A 22,825-nucleotide genomic window follows, 5' to 3' on the forward strand; every position below is an offset into this window, starting at 1 on the left:
TAACACAATAAGATATCAAAATTTTATTTCCTATTACTGCTTATTCCAGCATTCACTTTTTTATTATCTTCATCTTTCCAGCCCGATTTTGATCCACCCTACACTGAGTTAATATGAAAAAAACATCTAGTTTATAATTCCTGTTGTCAATTGGAAAGCTATAATAGGCACATTTTATCAGAGCAGCTAGAAGATCTTAAACAGAATCTTACCGTCCGCAATTGCTGTTGTCAGCCGGGTGTCTCCACCAATACAGCAGTTCAGGGCTTCACCTGCTAACTGATGTGTTTTTTTAACAAAACACGGCCTAAGCAGGGCTGGGGGAGCATGGCGAGGCCTCAGGCAGGGCAGGGTGAGGGGCCAGGCCCCGGGCCCACACAGGAGGCCCAGGGGCAGGACTGGCAATAGGGCTACCTGTAACACCGGCCCACGGAGGGTCTCAGCACGGCAGCCCTGACATTCAGACACCCCTTCGCCTGCAACACAGCCCAGGCCGGGGTGGGAGCTGGGGCCTGAGCTTAAACCGTGCTCCCAGGGCAGAGAGCAGGCCATGGGGGCCCAGAGGCGGCTGCTGAGGGCGCCTGCAGCCCACGGTCCCCGGAGGCCTGAGGCCTGGCCACCACCCAGGCCAACGGTCACTTACTAGGCTGATGGCCACTACCGTTGGCTTCCCCCAAACACTCCAGTCCATCGTCTACCCCAGCAGAAACACCCTCCCTCTGCAGCCTCCTTAAATCCACTCTTCAGGCCCGCCTTGGCACCATTTAATTGCTGCTTAGCTCTTTAGAGCCTGATTAACGATATTGTGCTTCTGGCTAAACAGTTCTGGTTTCAGTAGTTGGCATCTTTTAAGCCATTTGACTCTAGACAGTGCACAAGTAACTTCGTAAACAAAGTATTTTTACACACGGTCGGAAAATGCTCACCTAAACACTGATGATTTCTGTCTTTCCAACCACCCCTTGGAGGCTGAGGCACTAAAAAGTGAATCTAGGTGCCTAAAGGACCAGATTATTACCAAAATACCTTGGAAATTTGGGCTTTGGTGTTTCACAGCTCCCTCTGTAGAATGATGAGAAAAAGTTTCTCAGAGTTTTGAGGCTAAACCTATGAACAGATACTGAAATAGTTAATTACTATGAAAATGGGAACTGTATTGGCGCCTAAACTATATAATGGAAGACAAACTTGGACAAGACAAAAAGGGCCAACATACAGGGGCCTGCAAAGATTTGGGGCAGAACTAAGAGCTTTTAAATCAAGTTAGGTAGCAGAGGAACTAAATTTTCCCAAATCTCCAGAATAATTTTGATCCTAAACCACTCTAAGTTTTCCCATGGTTATTGCAAGGGCCTACAAGGATTTCCATTACATGTGATCACTGCTTCCTATTACTTCCCCTCACCTTTTACCAACTCTTTCACATTGCGTCCAGCTCTTATCAGCCATTACTCCCTCAGGTTTTCCTGCCTTAAACAGAGCTACTTTTCCCAGCACACAGTTTAAATTTTTTCCATCTGTTGTTCAGTGTGTCATACAGCCTTTATGTTAAAACAACACTTTATGTTCAATTAGTGGGTGATAATGCAGGGAATAACATCAGTTAATAGGTAATCTCAATTAAAGTTGCCAGGGGACACATATCTACTGAAAAAAAAAATATCATTTTGTTCACATGCCAAAACAAGGCAGAATGGCTTCCCTTGGCCAGCGTTGGCCATGGCACTGTGCTATCAGGACGCTTTGGTCAAAGTCCTTTCACTGAAGCATCTCAGCATTCCAAGATCTTTAAAGGATGGAGGCTATCTTCACTGGAAAGCCAGTCTGACCTTCTGTGTGTGAAGGAGCACCTGCAAAAGTACTTTAGAGTCTGTAAGGGATGTACAATGAAAAATTTCTGCCTGGAAAAGAATCACTGTTTGTACTTTTCATTGGAAATGCCAACACATTCATATGCATGAATCTGGTGAGAGAGTAATAGCTTGTATTAAGAGCCAGAACAAACCACCAGTCAAATATAATGGCACGCATGATGATTCTTATTTGTCCATGAACATTTTATTTACTTTTATTTTTCTTCTCTGACCTTTTCTTCACCTGACCTTGCCAGTAACTTGCTCTCATCTCTGTAGGCTTATGGGTTCATCTCAAAACTAATCTATTTATTGTTTCTTTTTTAAAAACTAAACATATAAGAAACAAAATAGAATGAGCATTCTTACTACAGGATTTTTATTCATAAATTCATTTTTTTTATTGTTTCTGTTCTTTTAGACTGCTTAGGGAAAGCTAAGCCTGCTGTTTAGATGCCAGCACACCTCAGATCTCTTTCATATAGCAGCTGCCTTGTGACTCAATAAATCTATCCCTATTGTATTCAAGAAAGAAACATTAGGCTACGATTTCGACTCATGGGCAGAGATCTCAAAACATCAGTAGGTTGCTCCCATTTCCAATTCTTAACAAAGAAACCTTCTCAAAAAGCAGAGTATCACATCTTTTCAGTCAGCCTGAGGGCTGAGAAGTGACAGCTGCCTTACTGAAAGAACCATGTCCACACCTACCGTGATACTCCTGTGCTTGCCCAGGAGTGCCCTCAGGTCTTCTACTTTGGAAAACTGAAGCAGCCTTGTCTGCTTTATGATGGGAAGAATTAGATAGAAAGTGATTTGAAAACAAGAATGCATTTAAGCTTTGAAATATTTTGTACCAAACAATTGGGTCCATCAGGTTTTAGACTGCTTTATTTTAGAGTTTGCTAGGTTAAAATTCTCCAAACAAATATTCAAGCCTTATTACAAATGGATCATTAAAATATAAATTAATCTTCAAGTAAAACTGCCTTAATTAGCAGAGGGAGAGATTACAGAATAAATCTAAGAGAACTAAACTATCATAAAGTTATTTTTCTATTTTCAGCAGTGAATGCTGCATGGTAGCTTCACCTGTCCTGAAAATTCAGAGCTAATATCTCAATATAAATAGGGAAATCAAGAGCAGCGCTTTAAGAAGCTTGTCCTTTTTTGTTTGTTTAGGAAGTAGTGTTTCCTTAAGATCATTGATATCTAGATACTGAATCTAAGAGGTGCTAACCAGGAAGCATTTGGCCTTTCTAAGGAAACATAATTATTAATAACACTAGTCAGTTGTTTAATGTTACACACTAAAACCATACATTTGCAAAATAGGCTGAGATTTTGGTATATCTTGATAAAAGCCAGAAAAAAACCCTTGAGGCCACTTAAGTACTCGCAGACACAATTTATATATATAACTGTATCTTATATATACCATCTGTCTAGAACCTTAGTAGAGATACATACACTAGGAAGTTCATTTATCCTTTATTTTGGAGAGATCCTTTCCTGCCTCTTTTTTCCTATGAACCTACAATGAGAGGGAAGAAGAGTTAGTTGTGTTCCTTGTAATAAAATGAACTTTGTATTCCAAATGTCCTGCATCATAAATTGCACAAAAGCACATACCTGCATTTTCCCATTTCTTTTAATTTCACTTCAGACTGATAGCAGGACACTTAGTCCTGGGTAAGTACCAGTAAAAACCACAGTAACTGACTGAATAATTGGAGAAAGGCATAGAGGACATGAAGGGGAGAACAAAAATTCACAAAGGAAACACAGGATCATAAGATGCCCTCAAAAACCCATGGGCTTGCTAGTTACTGCCCTGCTCACCTCTGCAAGGCAGGCAAATGCCTTTCCTCAGAGGGAGCAGCACTGCTGAAATACATGGTTTTAGCTTGTGGGGTTCTTAAACTCCTTTCCTGTCCTTTGCCAGGTTCTGCCTCTAGAGCATGAGCAGCAGAACCCCTACAAAGTCCAGGATCCTGGAAGCTCCAAGCGAGAACCATCCTCTTGCTTCAAAGCAGCTGATCTAAAGAAAAGGACACAGCAGGAACAACCACTGAGTAGCGACATAGATTTTAAGATATATTTTATTTAATGTGCAAAATTGCCAAGAAAAAACATGTACAACTTCAACTAAGCTATAGCCACTAACATGAAAGAAACTATTCTATGTACTTGTAAGCTTCATTTCTAGAATCACCCTACAGTTCAGAGTAAAAACAGCCATTTGGTAATGACCCAGAACATTTTAAATGCCTCCTTTTCAGTGATATGTAAAATTCTACCATTGGTATGGTTTTACATTTGAAATTGCCAAAGGAACCAGTTCTTGGAGATTTCCCTTCCAATTGCATAGTATAAAATTTTAATTAATTATTTTAATCCTCTTTCAATTTAATCCCTAGACTTGGCTTTACAAATCACTCTCAATTTTGCAGCTCAAACTCACTTCAGAAAACCAATTTTCCCATTTACAGCTGAAACACTTACAGATTTTGAGCAATTTTCACAGACACAGCCATTACAGTTTAGTTGAATCAAGCTGTGAACAACAAAGATAACATGGATATTTGTAATCATGCAGAGCTAGACCTTTCCATAATTCAAAGAAGAAAAGTTCATTTTGTCAGAAAGTGAGGTCTGTTGCATGGGAAGTGAGACAATTTATTGATATTACATCTCTGTAAAAATGGTAGAAGCTGTTCTTGGAAGGGCTTCCTAGAACATACTGAAATAGTATCAGGAGATGGGTTTTTTTCCTTGTAAATTCACACATATTTAAATGCTACCAGAGGAACAGGTAGTTTGTAGTCTTGAACAATTACCAAGCTCCGTGAAATAATAAATAGTGCTTCATACTGAAGTATCCACTTGCACTCCAGAGTTTCAGTGTTTCTAACATTATCAGTTAGTTCACCCTTTCACCAGGGGCGTGAGGAGAGGCAGTCCCTTCACCCTGCTTTACAGATGGGGACACTGAGGTATAGTCAGATTAAGTGCCTTGCCCAGGACCAATCTGAAATTCTGAAGAAGGGTCACGATCTCCCAGTTTCTAGCTACCCATAACCAGATAGCATCCTTCCTCTCTTTGCAGTTTTAAGATACTTGTGGTGGCTAATTCACTGAGAGAATACCGGACCAGTCCTGCTCTCCTTGAAGTGAGCAGGTGTTTTGCCAATAACTTCAGTGGAAGACGTTCTCTGTATTCATTTTTTGCCTTAATCCTACTATGGCATAAGGATCACAAAGCAGAACATGGGTCAAAGCCGTGCAGTGCCATAGCTAATTAAAAATTGTATCACATATGTTGGTTACTGCTTCTATCACACTAGCAGTGCATCAGCAAGCTAAAGAGTGTACCTCTTTGTGTACAACAACATAAAAGTCAAATTCAGAATGCAAAACAATGGCAAGAAATGAAAATAAAAAGTCAAAGAACATAGGAATATCTGTGCTGTACACATGTAGTTTTTAACAAGACCCAAAGAACTGCTCAGAACAGACCCTTTGCTGTGTCTGACGCGTTTCTGCTGGGTTGCTAAATGCTAAACCAAAATCCAAGCCTCAGTAAGATGGGTTCTATCTATTTTTCCAAAAATTTTGGCTTCACTGTCGTTTTTTCTATCAGATATGACTTTGAATGCAGTTTGAAGAACCCAACACCAACATGAAATGAAAAAAGCCTTCCTCATCTCTCTGTCACAGAAAGCAATACTAAAATAAATTTGGTGGGGAGTAAAGTATTGGGTTTGGGGTCTTTTTTCCTACTTGCACTGTGGAAAATAGTAGATAAAGGCAAGCACAAAGAATAAACCTCAAGTTTACTTACATTCAGATCTCTCATGTTTATAACTCTGAAACAGAATACACTGTTGCTATTTTTGTACTGGTTTAACAAATGAAGAAATCAAAAGCTAATCAAATACATAAAATCGATTCCAAGCAGTTAACTTCAAGACTTTCTGACCTGCCATAGTAATCAGTTCATAATTACTTAGTGTCCATCCACTGCTGAAATAGCTTTACCACCTATTCTAGTACAGTCACTCGCTTTTTAGATCCCGGTGAATCCCTGACATAGGCTGCTGTACCCTGCTGCATCACATCTCAAGGTATCTATTGGTTAAGTTTGCTGGTGATGCAGGACCTAAAAGCCACTGATTCCTTGCAAAAAGCCAGAGTTAAGGACCCACAAATTTCTGGTTTAATAGTTTAAAAACTTAATCATATACACAGGCACTCTTTATAGGGTCCCACTGGAGGCTGCAAAAGTCAGTGCTCCTTGCCAGATATGCAAGACTTCAATTTATGCCAGTGTGTGTTATGGTGTTTAGACACTGGTTTACAAAGCATAGAAATGCATTGAGCTGCAGTGAAGAGGGACATACTTTGGAAGGAAGATTCACCTCCTCTCTAAATATTGTACGCAGTGGAATCAACTTTCTGTATGATTTACAATCCTTTGGACCCATTATTGCCTAGTATGTAAATGCGTATTTATAAAGTTACAAAATTATTTACAGAATGTAATATAGTTTCAAGCTACTCCTTGGGAATGAATTGAGCATGGAAATTCTTGAAAAGTCAGGCACTTCTTAAAACAAGAATTATTTTTAACAAATGGAAAAAAATCAGATTCCTGAAACACCTCTTCATGGTAGTTACATGATCCATCTGCTATACATTTGGCCACCTAACTATTTAAAACCCATTTCTCATCTTTCATGAGCTTCATAACAGAAAAAACTGTGGGAACTAACTCTTCATTATTGCCTCTATACACTTTAAGAAACCTGAAATGGATGGGGACAAACAGATGAAGAACTAGTTTTCAAAAAATATTTTGGAGAGAGATAGAGATTAGTATAATTCCATACTTAAGGAATCCTAAGGGATTTTCAATAGGAATATGGTCTTAAGGTGATTTTAAAATCATGAAATATTGTACAATTTTGGGGTATCACAACAGTGTTAAAAATCAGGACCTAAACCACCTTTCTGCCACACCACTTTGGTGTCTGTGGTTTTTACATCTGTTGGTATTAAGGGCCGCCCAAACAGCAAATGTGTAACATAGGGTAGTCTATCCACCTCAGAGCCCCATCGAAATCCCTGTCTCATCTCCCATGTCTCACGCACAGCCAAAGCAAAAATTTCCCCCAAATAACAGGAATCACCAGATGCTCAGTTTTCTCACTGGGCATGGCAAAATTTTTTTCATCAAGGATGTGCAAAGCTGTTATTCTCAACAGATTCTGCGGTGTTAACCACATTTACCTTAATGACTTGGCCATCTTGAAACTTTCCTCTAATGAGCAAGTCAGTATGCAATTCATTTACTGACCTATATAAATCTCATTTCAACAAGTTAAGTTTTGCATTATTTATTTATGAGAAAAAGGCAAGTTAAAAAAAACATTTTGAATGAGTACTTATGCTCAATTTGCATGCCTACCCTTTAAAACAGAAAAATTTAACTTTGAAGTATTTTGATAAGTAAAACAAAACCTAAAAATCTTACTCAGTCCTGGGTTATGGTCAAAATATTAACTGATGAAAAGGATGTCTAGCACAGGAAGTGTCAGCTACCACTGGGCACACTCATTCCATATAGCACTGTGACAATCTACAGTGCTATAGCTAAATAGCATTATAGTAAACAACCCCAAGCTAATCCATTTCTCTTTGAACACACGCTGCTTTGTATATTTGCTTAGCAGACCATCTGAAGCGATCACAGAGAACTAGCTAGATGTTATTTACCCCACATACTTATTTTCAAAATTACATCTGTCTTACTCAAAACAGCTGTGTGCCTGTACCCTGTTATAGGGGGGCAGTAAGTGACCAGAAGAGAGGTCTGCTCCGTCAGCCACAACAGCACACTGAGCAGGAGGGGATGCTGCCCTGCACTCCCTCCAGTTAGTGAGCAGTCCTGATCTTAGCAAACCAAACTTTCCCCTTTTCAGAAAGCCTTAAGAAAAAAAAAGCTAATGCTATTAATATACTAGCATACTATATGATGATGGATGTCCCGCGCCACCCCCCCCACAGCCCCTGCCATGATGTAGTAAAATATATATAATATGCCATACAACTTGGTGTTTTATTACAAGAGATTACTTTGAGTAACTGGAAACCACTCATGTTAATTATGCCACTCTCATGTGGAGCTGCACAGAGCATGCACATGGCTTACACAAAGGAGTGGAAGCATGAATTAACACACTCTCTTGTGATAGGACTGAGTCTTAATTTATACATACCAGGCACTGACAAGGAAAGGAGCACTCCTTGCTCAGAACAGCTGTCCAACACAACCATTTTCTAGTAGGTCTGAGTCAATGTGCAACAGCAGATCTATGGCTTCCAGACCATTAAGGTACTCCAGACCTGTTAATATCCTTCATATTATCTCACACTTGTTCTCTTCCTACTTCCTACTACCATGACCTTCATGTCAGTGAGATATGGGAAGCCACTGAGATTTGTTTATGTACAAGAAATGCAAAGTCAGGACTGTAACTGATTTACAGCATCCTCGGACACAGTACTCGGAGCCTCTCAGTCGTGTACAGGTTGAACAAGGTCAGCAAAATGAAGTGACTTCTGCTAGCTCAGAAAACTTGCTGCTTTCAAGCTCCCTCAGACTTTTAGAAGCTGACAGTTAGCTCTTGTGCAATGCAGGTCTAAAAAAAGTACATTAAAATGTAATTAATTCTTTAACAGTCAGGCATCTTGAAATATAACAAACACCGTAGTTAGCTTTGTATGTATATCCCTTAAACAAGACAGTTCTGCCACTCAATCCAATGTTGTTTTTTCTATCTTACATTATCTTACATTTCTTACATGTCTCACCTTCTCAAAGTTAGTCTGAAAAAGAAATGATCATTACTTATGATAGTTTCCTCATGTCTATATACAGGATTTACATGCACTTCTATCAAGTTCTACCCATAATATTACTAGATACAAATATTATTCATATTTCTAGATTGAGTGCTAGAGCTTCTCTCAAATCCAGATAATATGTTTTTTCTCAAAAAATGACCATCAGAATACCCTCTTATCTTGTTAAAGTTACTGTTCTACTGATGTTAATAATTGTCACACATAGTATACCTACAGAAAGTGGTCATTACACACATACCGAGAAGTAATTTTACGTGCATTTCATTTGCAGATGTTTCTACCGATGATTTACAAATCTGAAGACAAATAGTGGTCAGAACATCAACATTTTTGTACACAGACAACTGTATTTTCACCTAAACATTCAATATAATTGTAAAGAAAATTGGGGCATTTAGTACAAAAACCTTAATGACTAACTTTTTATTAGTAAAAGTGGTATGAATATATTCTAATGCAGTTATAACTTTAAACAGGTATACCTTCCTCTTTGAAATCAGTATTGAAAAAACTCTATTGTAATTGTAGCCATACAAAATGTTTATTATATTACAAATTATTTGTACACTATATTTTCACTTTATCATTGCTTTGTGCTCAGACAGTATAAATATTACAGCATGATTTTTCTTTCCTGGGAATGTCCTTACTGTCTTGATTTAACCTTACTTTGTACTGAAAAAAAAAAATAATAATAAAAAATACAGAAACATATTCCAAACAGGATAGAAAGCCATTATGAATGAAGAATGTAAGATGTCTTTGTGAATAAAGTGCACCACAATGGTTTTGGAGTGATGGTTCAGGGAATATTCAATAGACTGCACATCACTGATAACCATATCAAACAAAATTAATTTTGAAAGTCTATCAGGTCTTCCTCAGTATTGTGAAGGGTACTTTGTTTAACTTTACTGAAATGGGTTTTGTTTCTAGAAGGCTATTTAGGTGTTTATACTTGGGGGTTTTATATTTTTTCATTTTGTTTGCACATAGGCATCAAACCCTGTACACCTACATAATCTCCAAACTTGTTAATTTCCAGTTTGGCAAGATAGATGCTTCATCATATAAGGCATGAGACTTGACCCTCACACATTTTTTGTCAGAACTACTAAATCATTTAAATTTAAGATAGGATACAGCTTTACAAACAGAGCGAAGTGTCCCAAAGATGCTGTTTAAATCCGGTATGTCCTACCTCTTGTGACTCCTCTGGGAATGTCATAATGTCACCCTTCCCCACTACAGGGCTTCAGCACTCCCATCCATGTGATTGCTGCTGCTTCCATACTTGCAGTTTTGGGCTAACTCTGCAAAACCACAATCTAAGATACAGAAATTGATTTCACAGTACATTTCACTCCCATTGCATAGAAGGGCCTACCTACTTGCAAAATTTCAATGTGCTAAAAAGAAGAATCAAAAACTGAGGTAATAAAGCTGATGTAAAGTGTGGCTGACCATTTAGTGTAGATGTCACTTACCAAGATAGATTAAGCCAGTTATGAACTAGCTTATGCTAAATAGAAGTAAGCTGCTCTTCAATTATGTCTGCATTTATGTTACAGTGATTTAAATGACTGAAAAATAAGCAGAATATTGTCCAAGGGATTCTAAGTGAGACTTGCATGTATAGACAAACCCTAACAGAGAAACACAGCCTTGCTCTCAGTGTGTGAAGTTCCCACTGAAGCCAACCAGAACTAGTCTTTTTATGGCACACTGAGTTTGGCCCAGTATTTTTAAGTTGTTATTTCAAAGTGTGATATTCTTAGGCAGTTATTAATTCAACACAATTTGGATGTATTGTATTACACTGGTAAGATCCGTATTATTTAGCTGACAGGAAACTGAGACAGCAGTCTGTCTTTACTGATATTTATATTAAAGATTGAGTTTCTTTGGTTGTTTCATATCCAAGTCACCCAAATGTATATTTGTGTACTCCAGACATAGCGTGTTCATATTGATCATTAAAATTACTAGGGTTTTTTTCTCTTTTTTTCCCCCCACTTGGTTTATGGAAATTTTCTGACTATAGCAGACCAGTCACTTATATAAATATACAGCACATATATACATAGAAATTACAAAAATACATTTTATTTATATCTGATTTTTAAATAATAAAAATGAAATTTCACATTTCTTGAAAGATTAGCTAGCATTCCAAAAGCTTCTGCAATATTTAAGGTATTGGAGCAGAAGGTATGTGGATATTCTAGGATAACTATGTATCACAATCTCAGCCAGGGTTTGTAATATAATTATTTGGGGAAAAAATAACTCTGCTTTAAGAGTTTGTGCTTCATCAATTTCTTCTTTTATCCCCTATTCTAGTCTCCTCTTCTCTCTCCTCCTCTCATTTTACTAATGGCCAAGAAGCTAAACCAAGTTCCCTTTCTCACCTCAGTAAAGACCAAAGAAACTCAGGGAAATGAAGTGATCAGACAAAACAGCATAAGCAATTGAGGATAACTAAATAAGTTACTGAAATGAAGGACATTACCTTTAACTCCAGTTGACATCAAACATGCCTAACACAACAAATTTTGCAACAAATTCAGTTCCTGAAGCTAACTGCTGAAAGAACTGAAAACAATTGTTCGTGACCTCTGACTAGTTTATGCAACTGCAAAAGATAAACTACTGTCCCACTCAACTGGTTTGATTTTCTTTTGGGATTGGATTCATACAACAATGCAGCTGAACAATTAGTGACCTTTATCTTGCACAATGTAAAGTCAGCATAATTCCTGGAAATGCTCTCTTTTTCACAGAACATTAGTATTTTTGTTAATCCATGTAACTGTTTACTTATTTACATGTTAATATAATCATTAGGCCCTCTACATTCAGAACTTCCTAGGTGTGCATTCACTGTTCCAGCGTAATCAAAATCAACTGCAGCTTCAGGTAGCACTTTCTGGTATCACTTTAGTAGATATTGTTTAAGAAAGAGAAAAAAGCACTGTGTTAAACAGAGGTTTTCTTGTCCAAGCAGGTGTATTCATTATTCCAGTTCAGAAAGCCTTGCTCAAAGGTCTCAGGTTTACCAGCTTCACATGCATTCAGAGTGAAAAGCCTGAATATAGAGCAAACGCAAATAACCTTTTTTCATTTCTCCTCGAAGCTTCTAGCACCAATATCTTTTGTTGGCTCTTCGGGCATTGTATTCTCTCACGCTGAAAAAAAATCTTGTCTATAACTCATCAGTGGCATCGAGGGACAAAGTAGCCACCAATAATCAGAATATCATTCACCTTCTTCACAGTCGTCTCTTCTTTCACTTCTTTGTACTGTTAATAGGATGAGGAGATCGGGGCTATTTACAGGACATTTATTTGTATTACTTACTCATCTCAAATTCTTTTGGTTTGAATACAGTCTCTAGAATGAAAAGGCTGAACTGGCTCTGCATTGCTGAAATCAGCATCCCTTATACCATGTCCTGCAGCAAACAAGTAACATGGTCACTGCCACCCCTACTGTGGCCTTTAGCTAACCATGTTCTACTGTATGTTCTTCTTTAATCCAAGTTTTTGACATGCAGAACTTATTTTCAGCAGCTCTACATTTGAGCCTGCAAAGAAACATGGTGCAGACACATTCAGCAGCATCTCTAGTGATGACGATCATAATACAAGAGCTAAGTGACAAACAATTGCATATGATCAGTCTTATCCATATGAAACAGGTACCTGGCAGCATTTCTGTAGCCAGCAAGCAGAATTACATATCTTCAGAGTCCTGTTGCTCTACTTTAAGTCACTTCATACTATTGACTTTTCAGACAGAGAAAAATGCCATCGTATTGGCACAATTCACAGCAAGTTTGTAACTCAAAATTAAAGGAGTCACTTTCTTGGCTACCCCAGGTTGCACGATACAAATACTGCACACAAAAGATACTAGACCTGGAATTCAAACATATCCGTTTGCTTCTTGGCCAGTTTAGCAACTTCTTCTCTTATTGCCTTTACAAGGGCAGCTGTAGAAATATTGGTGAGAGGAGCATCAGATGGGTCATTTTCTGTCAGGCTCTGCTGCGAAGCTGCAGTGGATGGCAAAGGAGCTTGTTCCAGGCTGGGATGCATGCTGGCTTGCTGGCTGTACTGGCGAGGAAGTCGTGAAGGAGAGTTGTGTTGATAGCGGGGCCTCGGATAAGCCTCGATGTACCCAGGAAGCGGAACCTGCAGAGCGTTGTAATTATACAAAATTACACAGAACAATTGATCCCCAGTGCCACCTGCCAGGTAACACAAATCTCCCCGGGGCAGAATAACATCTAACAGATAGGATCACAGGAAAAGAACGTAAACCTCATGATTCTAAGCATCCATTTACAAATGTCTATCTTGGCATGGGCCATTTATGAATATATCTCAAGGTACCGGGTACTCGGCTCCCCAGGCGGTGGGAGCAAAAGTGCCTAGCAGGGAAAACATTGCCTGTCCTAATTTATCATCACTACAAAATATCAAAGGGAGATGTCTTTTCTGAAAGCGTGTTCTCTGCTTACTATTCTTCCTAAACATTTCACTTTTAAACAAACAGTACTACTACCATTTCAGGCCACCAAATAGCCTAGAACAGAAAAGCAGATTTTGCTGGTTTACAGCCACTGTCTCTGGACTTACTGACCCTAACAAAAACTCACTAGGATCCAGACAAGAGGGATAAGCTCAGATATGCCAACCTGGAAACTCAACACTGAAGAAGAGGCTTGACTTCCCAGAAGTATCAGGATTTCTGGCCACATTTAACAGAATCACATGGGGGATTACCAATCGTACTCTATTGTAAATTCACTGATTTCAGCCCCAGCTTACACTGGCTAAAACTAAAATAACAACATGGGCCCTTTAGTCACTGTGAGATATACATTTCCTTTAGAAATCCATGAACCTTGATACCAGTCTTCATAGTCCTCAGAAATTTTTAATGCATCGAATAAAAATATTATTTATTTATGTTTTGCAAAAGTCTATAAAACAAGAGTCTACAGCCCTTTATTTTGAAGAAGGCTTTATGTTTTTACAGAAGACAACCCTTAACCTATTACTAGGAAAAGATAATTTCTCCGTGAGGAAAAGCTTACCAGGTGATCATCCTAGTCCATGCCAATGACAAGTAAGGAAAGTTCAGTGATGCTTTTCTATGAACTGAGTGACTCAGAAAAGTACACTTAGCTACACTATACTCAGAATACTACACTTATAAGCCAGCTGTTGTGTTTCCACAATATTTAATCACTAGAAACTTTGTCATTCTTTTTGCTTAAAATGGGAAAAACGTTTTTGACTTTCCAAATACATTAAGGTCTTATATAAGGCAACCAGGCAGGTGTCTCGGCTAATTTTTTTATTTCAGTCAGGCTGAGGTGTTAGGTGCTTCACCCACCAGGGTTAAGGCTTTGGTGGGTATGTTAGAAGCAGAATTTCAGAATTTTAGATTTCTGCAAGCAGACTGAAATGGCAAGATGTGAAACATCTACCAGTTTTATATACCTTCCACGGAACATGGGACCTCAGCATGGACTTCAGAATGACAGCTTTGGAATTTTGCTTAAATTCCATTTTGAATCTGGCCCTGTGAGAGTTTAACAACCCCTTGGGTGCTTTGAAAAATCTTGCCACTTCAGGCACCTAAGAACCTATTAAAACCTGATCACTATGATTTACGCGTGCTCTATATGATCTCAGATATCCATCAAGTAATGGAGAGAATGTCAAACACGTTCAGTACGGTGTGATGAGACAAACCTAGGAAGCAGGCATGATATGAAAGTGATCACTAAATGCAGTCACCTCTGTTTAGTTCACAATAGATTATTCAAGACAATTTTAGTGGTACAACACTTGAGCATGCCACTAGAGGCCACCAGGTTACTACTTTCACTAAGCAGCATCTACCAGTTTGGAAAATAAGTGCTTTGTCAGAAACAGTTGTTTTCCCCTACAAAACTTAGTGCTTTAACACTTACCATTTAACTGAGAAAATAACACACTACAGTAAATTTAGCTCATAAGATCATTCTCTGTTGTCAAATCTCCTGTTTCTTCTGTTCCCTTCTTCACAGCTAGCAGAAATGCATGAAAAACAAACAATTCAATTTTCGCCTTATAGATATTAAGCCTCTCTTCTTACTAATCATCAAGAAAATCTTGGAAGCATGGTCAAGTTATAGTCTAGAGGCTCAGAAACCAAAAAAGCAGCCAGAAACTCAAACCCTGAGTATTATTTTAGCTCTTTATTTTTTGCAGTTTTATTTGGGCTTTCTGACTGTATTATGTTGCTAACACTATTAGTAGTTCCTCTAGTAATGATTTTCAAATAAAGACAATTTTTGGCAGCGTTTGGGAGGTGCAAATTCATTGTAGAAACCGCAGCGGTTTGTTTTTACATTTTTCTCCTCTTCTCCTGCAAACTCACAGGAGGGCTTAAAATCTGAGTACAAGAAGTTGTTAAAGCTCCACAATGGGTAAGTGAAGTTAAAAGAAACATTTGTTTCCTTTGAATTCTAGATTGCCAGTTGTTTTTCAGACAGTTTCTCACATCCCTCTACATTCCTCTGTGTAGGGTCCACCAGCACTAATTGCTCTTCCTACCTCCTTCCCTGAAGACTGGGAAACCTACAACAGGGTTACACTCTGCTCCTTCCAGAGAAAGGAACAGGGGGCTGGAGACCTGCTTTCCAGTCTGTCCAGTTTCTTTTCAGTCTCCACTTCTGATAAGTGGTATCTGACACTTTTTTTCATGGGACTGCAGCCAAAGAACAGGGATACAAAAGGGGAAAAAAAAGTGGAACACAAGTAAATTCTCCTGATTTGTTTTGTGGGGTGTTTTTTGTCTTCCTAAAGAAGTTTCAAATGATTGTTCAGATACAAGAAGCCTCCTGAATTTAAAATGTCAGTAGGGTTAAAAACAAACAATAAAAAAATCCAAACCCAAAGAAAACAAAGAAAAAAGGGGGAGAAAAAAAAGGAAAAAGAAAAAGTTTTCAATGCTTTAAATGGCAGCTCTGGGAAAGGAATCTGTACAACAGCATCACAAGCCTCCAGGTGTCAGGGGCACGTCAGCAGATGTACTCAGCTTACAGATGAACGTCTTTTTTCTTGACAGTTCAGCCTACAAATTCAGACTTGCATCTGACAGTTGAACTGAATTCTTTCCCTCAGAGGCATCAGGAGCAGTAATAAAGATCTGGCAACAAATAGCTGCCCCCAGGAACATTTATGTGATGGTGGTGTCTCTTAGCTGCTCAAAGCCAACTTAGACTCAAATGCAATTCACTAAAATGTTCTGTTGATGATGTGCACAAGGAAACAGAATCTACCTCCTAGTTTTTAGCTGAATTGGTTCTGCATAAATACCAGCTGTGAGCTCAAGCAGCAGACTTCCTAGTGGGACAAAAAAAAAAAAGCTCTACAGTTTAGAAATTGTTTTGAATATTATGAACTACTGCAATTCATTTTAGGATATTTCAACTTTATTTCTTTGAAATGTAGGTATACTTTGGGCAAAAAATTACAGCTGCCCCAGACTAGGATTTTAAAATTAATTACTTAATTTATAATCTGTTACTCCAGCCTGCAGGAGGGACTTGATGCAGCAGTGCTGGGAGCCAGGATCTGGGACCCAGGCTGTCTTGAAAGAAGCCTCCAGGAAGGAAAGATACTTCCCAGCTTCCAAACAGCACAGAATTGCCTTGAGAGGCAGCATCCCCTACTCCCGCCATACCCCTATCCAAATATTTAACCTCTGTCTTGGGAACAAAAATTGGTACCTAACCCACTAACTTTACATGGGTGCCAGCCCCTAACCTTGTGAATGATTTAACTCAGTAAAGATTTTGCTTATAGTTTATGGGATGGACAGCTAAATTATCTATGCCCTCTCTTAAAGCTTTTCACTACTGGAGACTGGTCCCATTTAACGGAGAATTATGCTGTTCAGGTTCTTTGCTGATCACTTAGCATTGCTTAAAAACCCTCCTGTGCAAATCAGAAAATACAGGTCGGTAGAAAAGCAAGGATGCTTACTGAGTCTGCCCACTGCCCTGGCAATTCATTCTCTCCAGCATAGGGCATCCAGGCTTGGTTCCTGTATGCTGTGGGTGGTGTTGGGATAAAATAGCCTGTGAAGCCAGGTCGGTTTGCTGCTGGTATGGCAAACACTGCTGGTACGGTATTTCCTATTAAGAAAGAGAGTAGATATAATTAATAGCTGACATTTTCATTATAAATTAGAAGATAGTGCTTATGAAGTAAATGGAATCTGTGGTGGTTTTTTTCTTGCGTTTTTTTGTGAGAATGTGATGACCATCGGTTAGATGTAAGGCTCCCACCATCAGACTAGAAGTTGTCTATAACGCTAGGAAATACTGGAGAAGGTAAGATCTGCAGTTGTCTGTATAATCATGCACAGCCTTCAGATAAAGATATGAGTACTTTAGTCCTTAGGACTTGGTCCTTGTAGCAACTGATCATCATCAAAACTTTGAATCTTTAGAAAAAAAGGCTTTTTTCCTCTTATGTTTGCTTCCTTGTACTCATTTTTTAGCTGATGTTACCATGGGTTTCAGAGTAAATCAGCTTTCTTTTCACAGTTTACACAGTCTGTCTTAACATCTCTAGGCACAAAACCTACAAAAATGCATGAGTGATACATTTAAAAGGCTGTAATCTCAATAAACCCGTCATAAAACTTCAATGCTTCTGTAAAAAAATACCAAAGCTCTACCTGCTCAATTCCTTTCCCAGGAATGGTCTATGACTGCAATGAGTGATGCCACTAAAACTTAAATAAATATTTCCAAAGAAACTTGTCAACACCAAATCTGTTTTATCATGTTTTCATCAATAGGTATGCATAGGGATGTCCAGGAAGCCTTCTACTAAAATACCACTATCATACTCCACATTGGGTGGGAGAAACCAGCCTTCCTAGTATGAGGTTCAGCCAAATCTCTGGATATGGTTACACCTGCTTTGAGGTAGAGTTTATCCCTGCAGCTGGCAGAGATGCAGAGAACAATGTGGTTCTTGCTGCAGTTACTGAGATTATCCACAAGATATAAATAGGCTGTCTGGAAGACCAGCATCTCACTGTGTGCTCTCACTCTTTCCCTTGAGAGATGCTATCATAACTCCATGTATTTGCCAAGTTTAGAATAAAACACAAACAACTTGCTTGTCCAGTAAGACTTCCTCTAGTGTCTATTTACATGTGAAAACAGACACCAGCACTGTAGCACTGCTACACTAAGGCCATAAAATCCTCATTCCTAAATCCTGGGTGGTAAAGCTCTGTATCACTTTTATCAGTTAGTAAACAAAGCATGTGGATGGTATGATTAGAGTTTTTAGTCATAATACATGGATCTGTATCTTTTCAGATTCACAGAATATAGCAAAAATAACATCATATATGTGAAAGCAGCAGAGCCAGTAAACCCCATGAGAACCCAACAAAGTACAACTCGAGCATTTTCACTGAGGAGTGGAAGTACAGTAATGTTGCATAGATAGGCACTGACACTCTACTAGAGTCAATGCAGAGAAAATACTATTCCTCTCCCTTCCAACTGCACACGATTTGAATATTGCCAGGACTTGTTCCCAGTAGATATGATACCACTGTGTAAGAGGTGCTGACAAAACCACAAGACACAGGCATTCCACTGAAATTCATACAGAGCATAACTGACAGAATTAGTATCACTTACTGGTGCTTCAGATACCTGCCCCCCAGAATGTCATTTACAGCCCTGCTACATCCTCACTCCTGAACACTCTGCCAGGCGGTTGTGCTGCCTGCTCTGATAGATGCCAGGGACACTGCACAGGCACACACACACACACACAGAGACTCAAACGGTGACACCCATCCTCAAAGCAGCCTCCACAAAACCGGAGATTTATAGGTTCTCAGTGACCCCCATGCAGTCCTAGGCCAGAAGCTACCAGGTATGTAAAGAGGTGAAAAATATATGTTGTAGCACAATTGTCTCCAGAGCAGAAACATATAATCAGTTTTAACACTATCTCAGGAAAAAAAAAAAATCGGAAAAAAATTGGAAGAAACAACGAAGAATACTGTCATCCAAAATACAGACTAAAAACTTCTGTTATGCTTTCCATTTATACAGGGTTTTCTGTTGTTAGGGACTAAGTCCTAGCTTTCATTTTGGCATTGGGTTGTAGTGCCTTTTCACCTTGGTCAGGCAGAATGCTGGAGTCGCTTGACCCTCAGAGAAGCAGTCACCATGGAATTGCTACAGACCGGTGGGATCTACAACATACGCCTGCGCAGCAGGTAGCTGCAGGGTGTCTCATGGGACCTCTACCCCAATTCCTCCAGCCCCTTGGTTTGGAAGAAGGTGAGCTAAGGGAAGAGGGGTGGGAAATCCTTGCTTTCCCCAGGTCATAACCAGCACAAGGATTGCTATTTTAAATGAGTTCGCAAGACTGGAAATAAGTATTCTTCAGACATGTTCAGAGAAGAAAGTGCTGCTCCTGTAGATGACACATGGGCTTCTACACCAAAACACTCTCTTAATCAAACTACGGCAAAATCAGCTACTCTTCAAAATGAACACTCAGCTGATGCAATATCTTATTCCAAATTCTTACCACAACATCATTATCTTACAGTTGATGTTGATGGGCTGCATGAGAGTAACATTAGGCTGTTTCATGCCAAATCAGCACCTTCAGCAATGTTTTTTCATGGATTGAGGCAAGACAAATTTATTTTCATTATCAGAACATTAGAAATCCTTGTATTATAGTTGCAGGTTTCTCACAAGTCTCCTTGTCTTCCCCTGTATTACAGCCTTTTGGAGCATCCATCATATATGGAAGTTTCTTGCAACTAGCCCCACAATTATTCTGGCAAACTCCACAATGTACACAAAGGTCACTTTGTGGTTTTGGAAATGCAGCCACTCATCAGTGGTAGCACAACATACCTGTTATTAACAGACAGCAAAATCACTGAAAATGATTAACCAAGTGTATCCCACAGAACACAGTACTGCAGACATGGAGAGAGACTTCTTGGTAGCAGGCATATTTTATAGCCTCAAATTCATTAAAATGGAAGGGTAAGCATCTGCTCTTTTCAGATTCACATGCACCATTTGCAAAGTATGACAATTAGTAAAAGTAGAATGGCTCTTTCAGACCTACTATATTAATTAACTGACAACAGATTTGCATATCCACATTATTATTCTCAGCACAAGATGGTGAATACAATGCAGATAGCTATTACTTCTCAGAAAGCCAAGACAGAAATTCTTCTGGCAGATTAACAGAACAATGTCTAATAAACCTACTAATTTCTAAACTTCGAACTGACTAGGGAAATCTTTATTTTAATCTTGTAAGCTCTTTTCTATAGCTCTTCAAGAAAACATACTTTGCCAGTGAGAACCTATTTCAAATATTTTCCCAGCTAAATGTTATCCAGATACCATCAAAACAGTGTATTAACTTAATCTCTTGCTTAGATCAACTAATTAATAAATCAAATTCATATGAAAAAGACCAGGAACTCAAAAGGCCTTTAAAAGCAGGACATTTAGACCCAAAACAAGTTCTGCACTTGAACAGGAACTCTGTTCTCCAAAATAGGAGGGGAGACGACCCAACGGATTACCTTTGGCTGCGCAGAAGCACTGCTGCCTTGTGTTTCGAAGGGAAGGGGACACATATCTTCACCTTACCCCACTCAGTAGCCTACTTTCATGACAAGACTAGGGGTTAAGTTTCTCAAGAGATAATAGGGAGTCACAAAACTCATCCCACAGTCAGGGTGGAAAATCTCAGTCTCCCTCACACTATTCTTTACACCCACTTGGTTTTCCTCCCTTTCCTGACACACCAAGCAGAGCTGAATATCATAAGGCTCGATTGTACATCATCTGTTTTGAAGCACTTGGCTTGGTATTTTTGACGGATAAAATAATGGAAAGATCCAATTCATTTATCCATGACACTCAGAATCTTGTTACCCATCTCTTCCACTTTGGTTGTTTGTGTATACAATGCAACACAGCATGAGTCACACAGCAATCCCAATACTGTGACTTCTGCTTTTGCTAGCCAGCAGCCTCTTTACCAGCTCTAAAAATTCCATTGGATTCTGTGATACTGGGCTTTAATAATTCAGAGTCCTGATTAGTGAGCCAGCAGAATGCCATACCTGAACAAAGACCGTCTGGTACATTACTGGTGGATCTTACCTTAAGAAATGACCATTTCCTGGTGCTCCTGCAGGATAAGTGGTATTTTACAATGTAGCTAATGTTGCATTTAGAAAGGGGAAATCCTTTGTAGGTCTCCTGCTGTTGCACCAGAAAAAAATTCCACCTAATACAGCCTTTCTCCAAATAATCATTTGTGTTTACTGTATCCCATACATTCATTTACATTGCAAGTTGGGTCTGCATTATTTTTTCACCTGAGTGAAAAGCTGATTGATCAAGTGGACCAACAGACATCGGAGCTCTCGAACCTGGTGCAAAAGATGTCTGATCATGATGCTGGACCTGATCTGCCCCACTGGACTCAGGTATTCTCACTTTGCTGCCAATATCCGATGTAGACCTGTGCATTAAGAAAGAAAAAAGTAGAAACTTTTGTCATTCCAACTGACAGATCAGATTCATAGCCACATACGTGCCTATTAGCTACAGTATGACAAGCCAGCTAGGTACGAACTGTCTGATCTTGCTCCAGCATGACAGTAGCTTGGATAACAAATGGAGAACACTAAGTCTGGAGAAGTCTGAGGACAACTTCTTCAGCCTAGTCGCTGCTTTGCCAAAGCATTTTATTACCATTGCACAGAGCCTTCAGTTGCTGCTTCAAACAAACACCTGTGACATGCAACACAAAAACTAGAGCTTTTCAATCGTTCATCAGCACAAGACTATATACAAATACCATATTACTACAGTATATATGACATAGTATCTTATAGTAGGAGACTACTATACTAAATAACATTAACTGCACTTGGAAAGTACTAACATCTTTTGAAATAGTGTGTCCTAGTTGCTTTAGAGCTAAAACTTAATGGATGAACAAGAATATGACAATAGACATGTCTATATCTTGAGTGTTTGGACACAGTTACGGTATCATTAGCAGCCACTTGGAAAAGTTCCCAGTGCTCCACAGTGACTCCCAGCAGGCCTGCGGTGCCTCGGATGGCGGCTGGCACCAGCAGTACCCACCAGCACAGCACTGAAAACCAAACAAGTTTGTCCACCACAGAAGCGTAAGAATTCCTTGCAGTGCATTTTATACAGTGCCTTCCTGTGAGGAAGAGGCAAAATGTATGCACTGAGCTAAGGCAATCAGGCTTTTGCATGCATCTGGCTTCAGAAATGCAGCTATGAGATACCTGAAAGCTGGGCAGAAATCCTCAGGGCCGGGCTACTGAGAAACAGCTTATCATTCATAAATATCCTGCTGCAAGCCCTTACCAGGGAGAATGACAGTGTGAATTGTCTACCACGCACCTGCCATACAATACACCATTATGTGCATTGAGGCAAAGTGTGTTTTAAAAGAAATCTGAGCCTGGATTTCCTGATTTTATTGAAACTGATTAGCTAACAGAAGAGAAAATTCACTCTGATTCCTTTCCTTTTAGTGTTACAATGAAATAAATCCAAATGTGTTTCTAATTTCACGAATGTGTCTTTACAATCGGCTTGTAAGCGCCCCTTCAGGGTTCTTATTATAGTTCTTATTACAACAGTGGGTTTGAGAGATCAACCCTGAAATAAAACAACAGATAAATACCTCCTGAGAGAGGCAACAGCCACAGGACCTGTTCTGGGAGGGACAGGAGGAGGAGGAGAACCCATTACCATCTCAGGAAGCTGAGAAAATCTGTAAGCCTGTAAAGTAGAAAAATATTTTCTGAAACACCATTAGGTCCCAGTTAAAAAATAAAAGAAAGTCAGAAATTCAATACCTGCTTCACACACCAGCCCACACGAAGTAACTTTTTGCGGC

General features: G+C 39.2%; 1 protein-coding gene across 3 annotated transcripts in view; it reads right to left on the reverse strand.

Annotated features, from left to right (window-relative positions):
* Positions 1–3,971: 3,971 nt before the first annotated feature.
* KIAA1549L (KIAA1549 like) overlaps positions 3,972–22,825 on the reverse strand; it is a 138,161-nt gene continuing 119,307 nt past the window's right edge. For 2 of the 3 annotated variants that reach the window (XM_040609357.1, XM_040609356.1), the window contains 4 exons: positions 22,610–22,707; positions 21,258–21,403; positions 16,832–16,983; positions 3,972–12,979 (listed from right to left, as the gene is read on the reverse strand). In XM_040609357.1, coding sequence (XP_040465291.1) covers positions 12,698–12,979; positions 16,832–16,983; positions 21,258–21,403; positions 22,610–22,707 — 678 coding nt within the window. In that variant the 3' untranslated portion in view covers positions 3,972–12,697. The remainder of the gene's footprint in view (positions 12,980–16,831; positions 16,984–21,257; positions 21,404–22,609; positions 22,708–22,825) is intronic. The other variant, XR_005829997.1, reaches the window with a different exon arrangement.

Source organism: Falco naumanni, chromosome 10 (genome assembly GCF_017639655.2).
Source record: "Falco naumanni isolate bFalNau1 chromosome 10, bFalNau1.pat, whole genome shotgun sequence".
Classification (NCBI taxonomy): Eukaryota; Metazoa; Chordata; class Aves; order Falconiformes; family Falconidae; genus Falco; species Falco naumanni.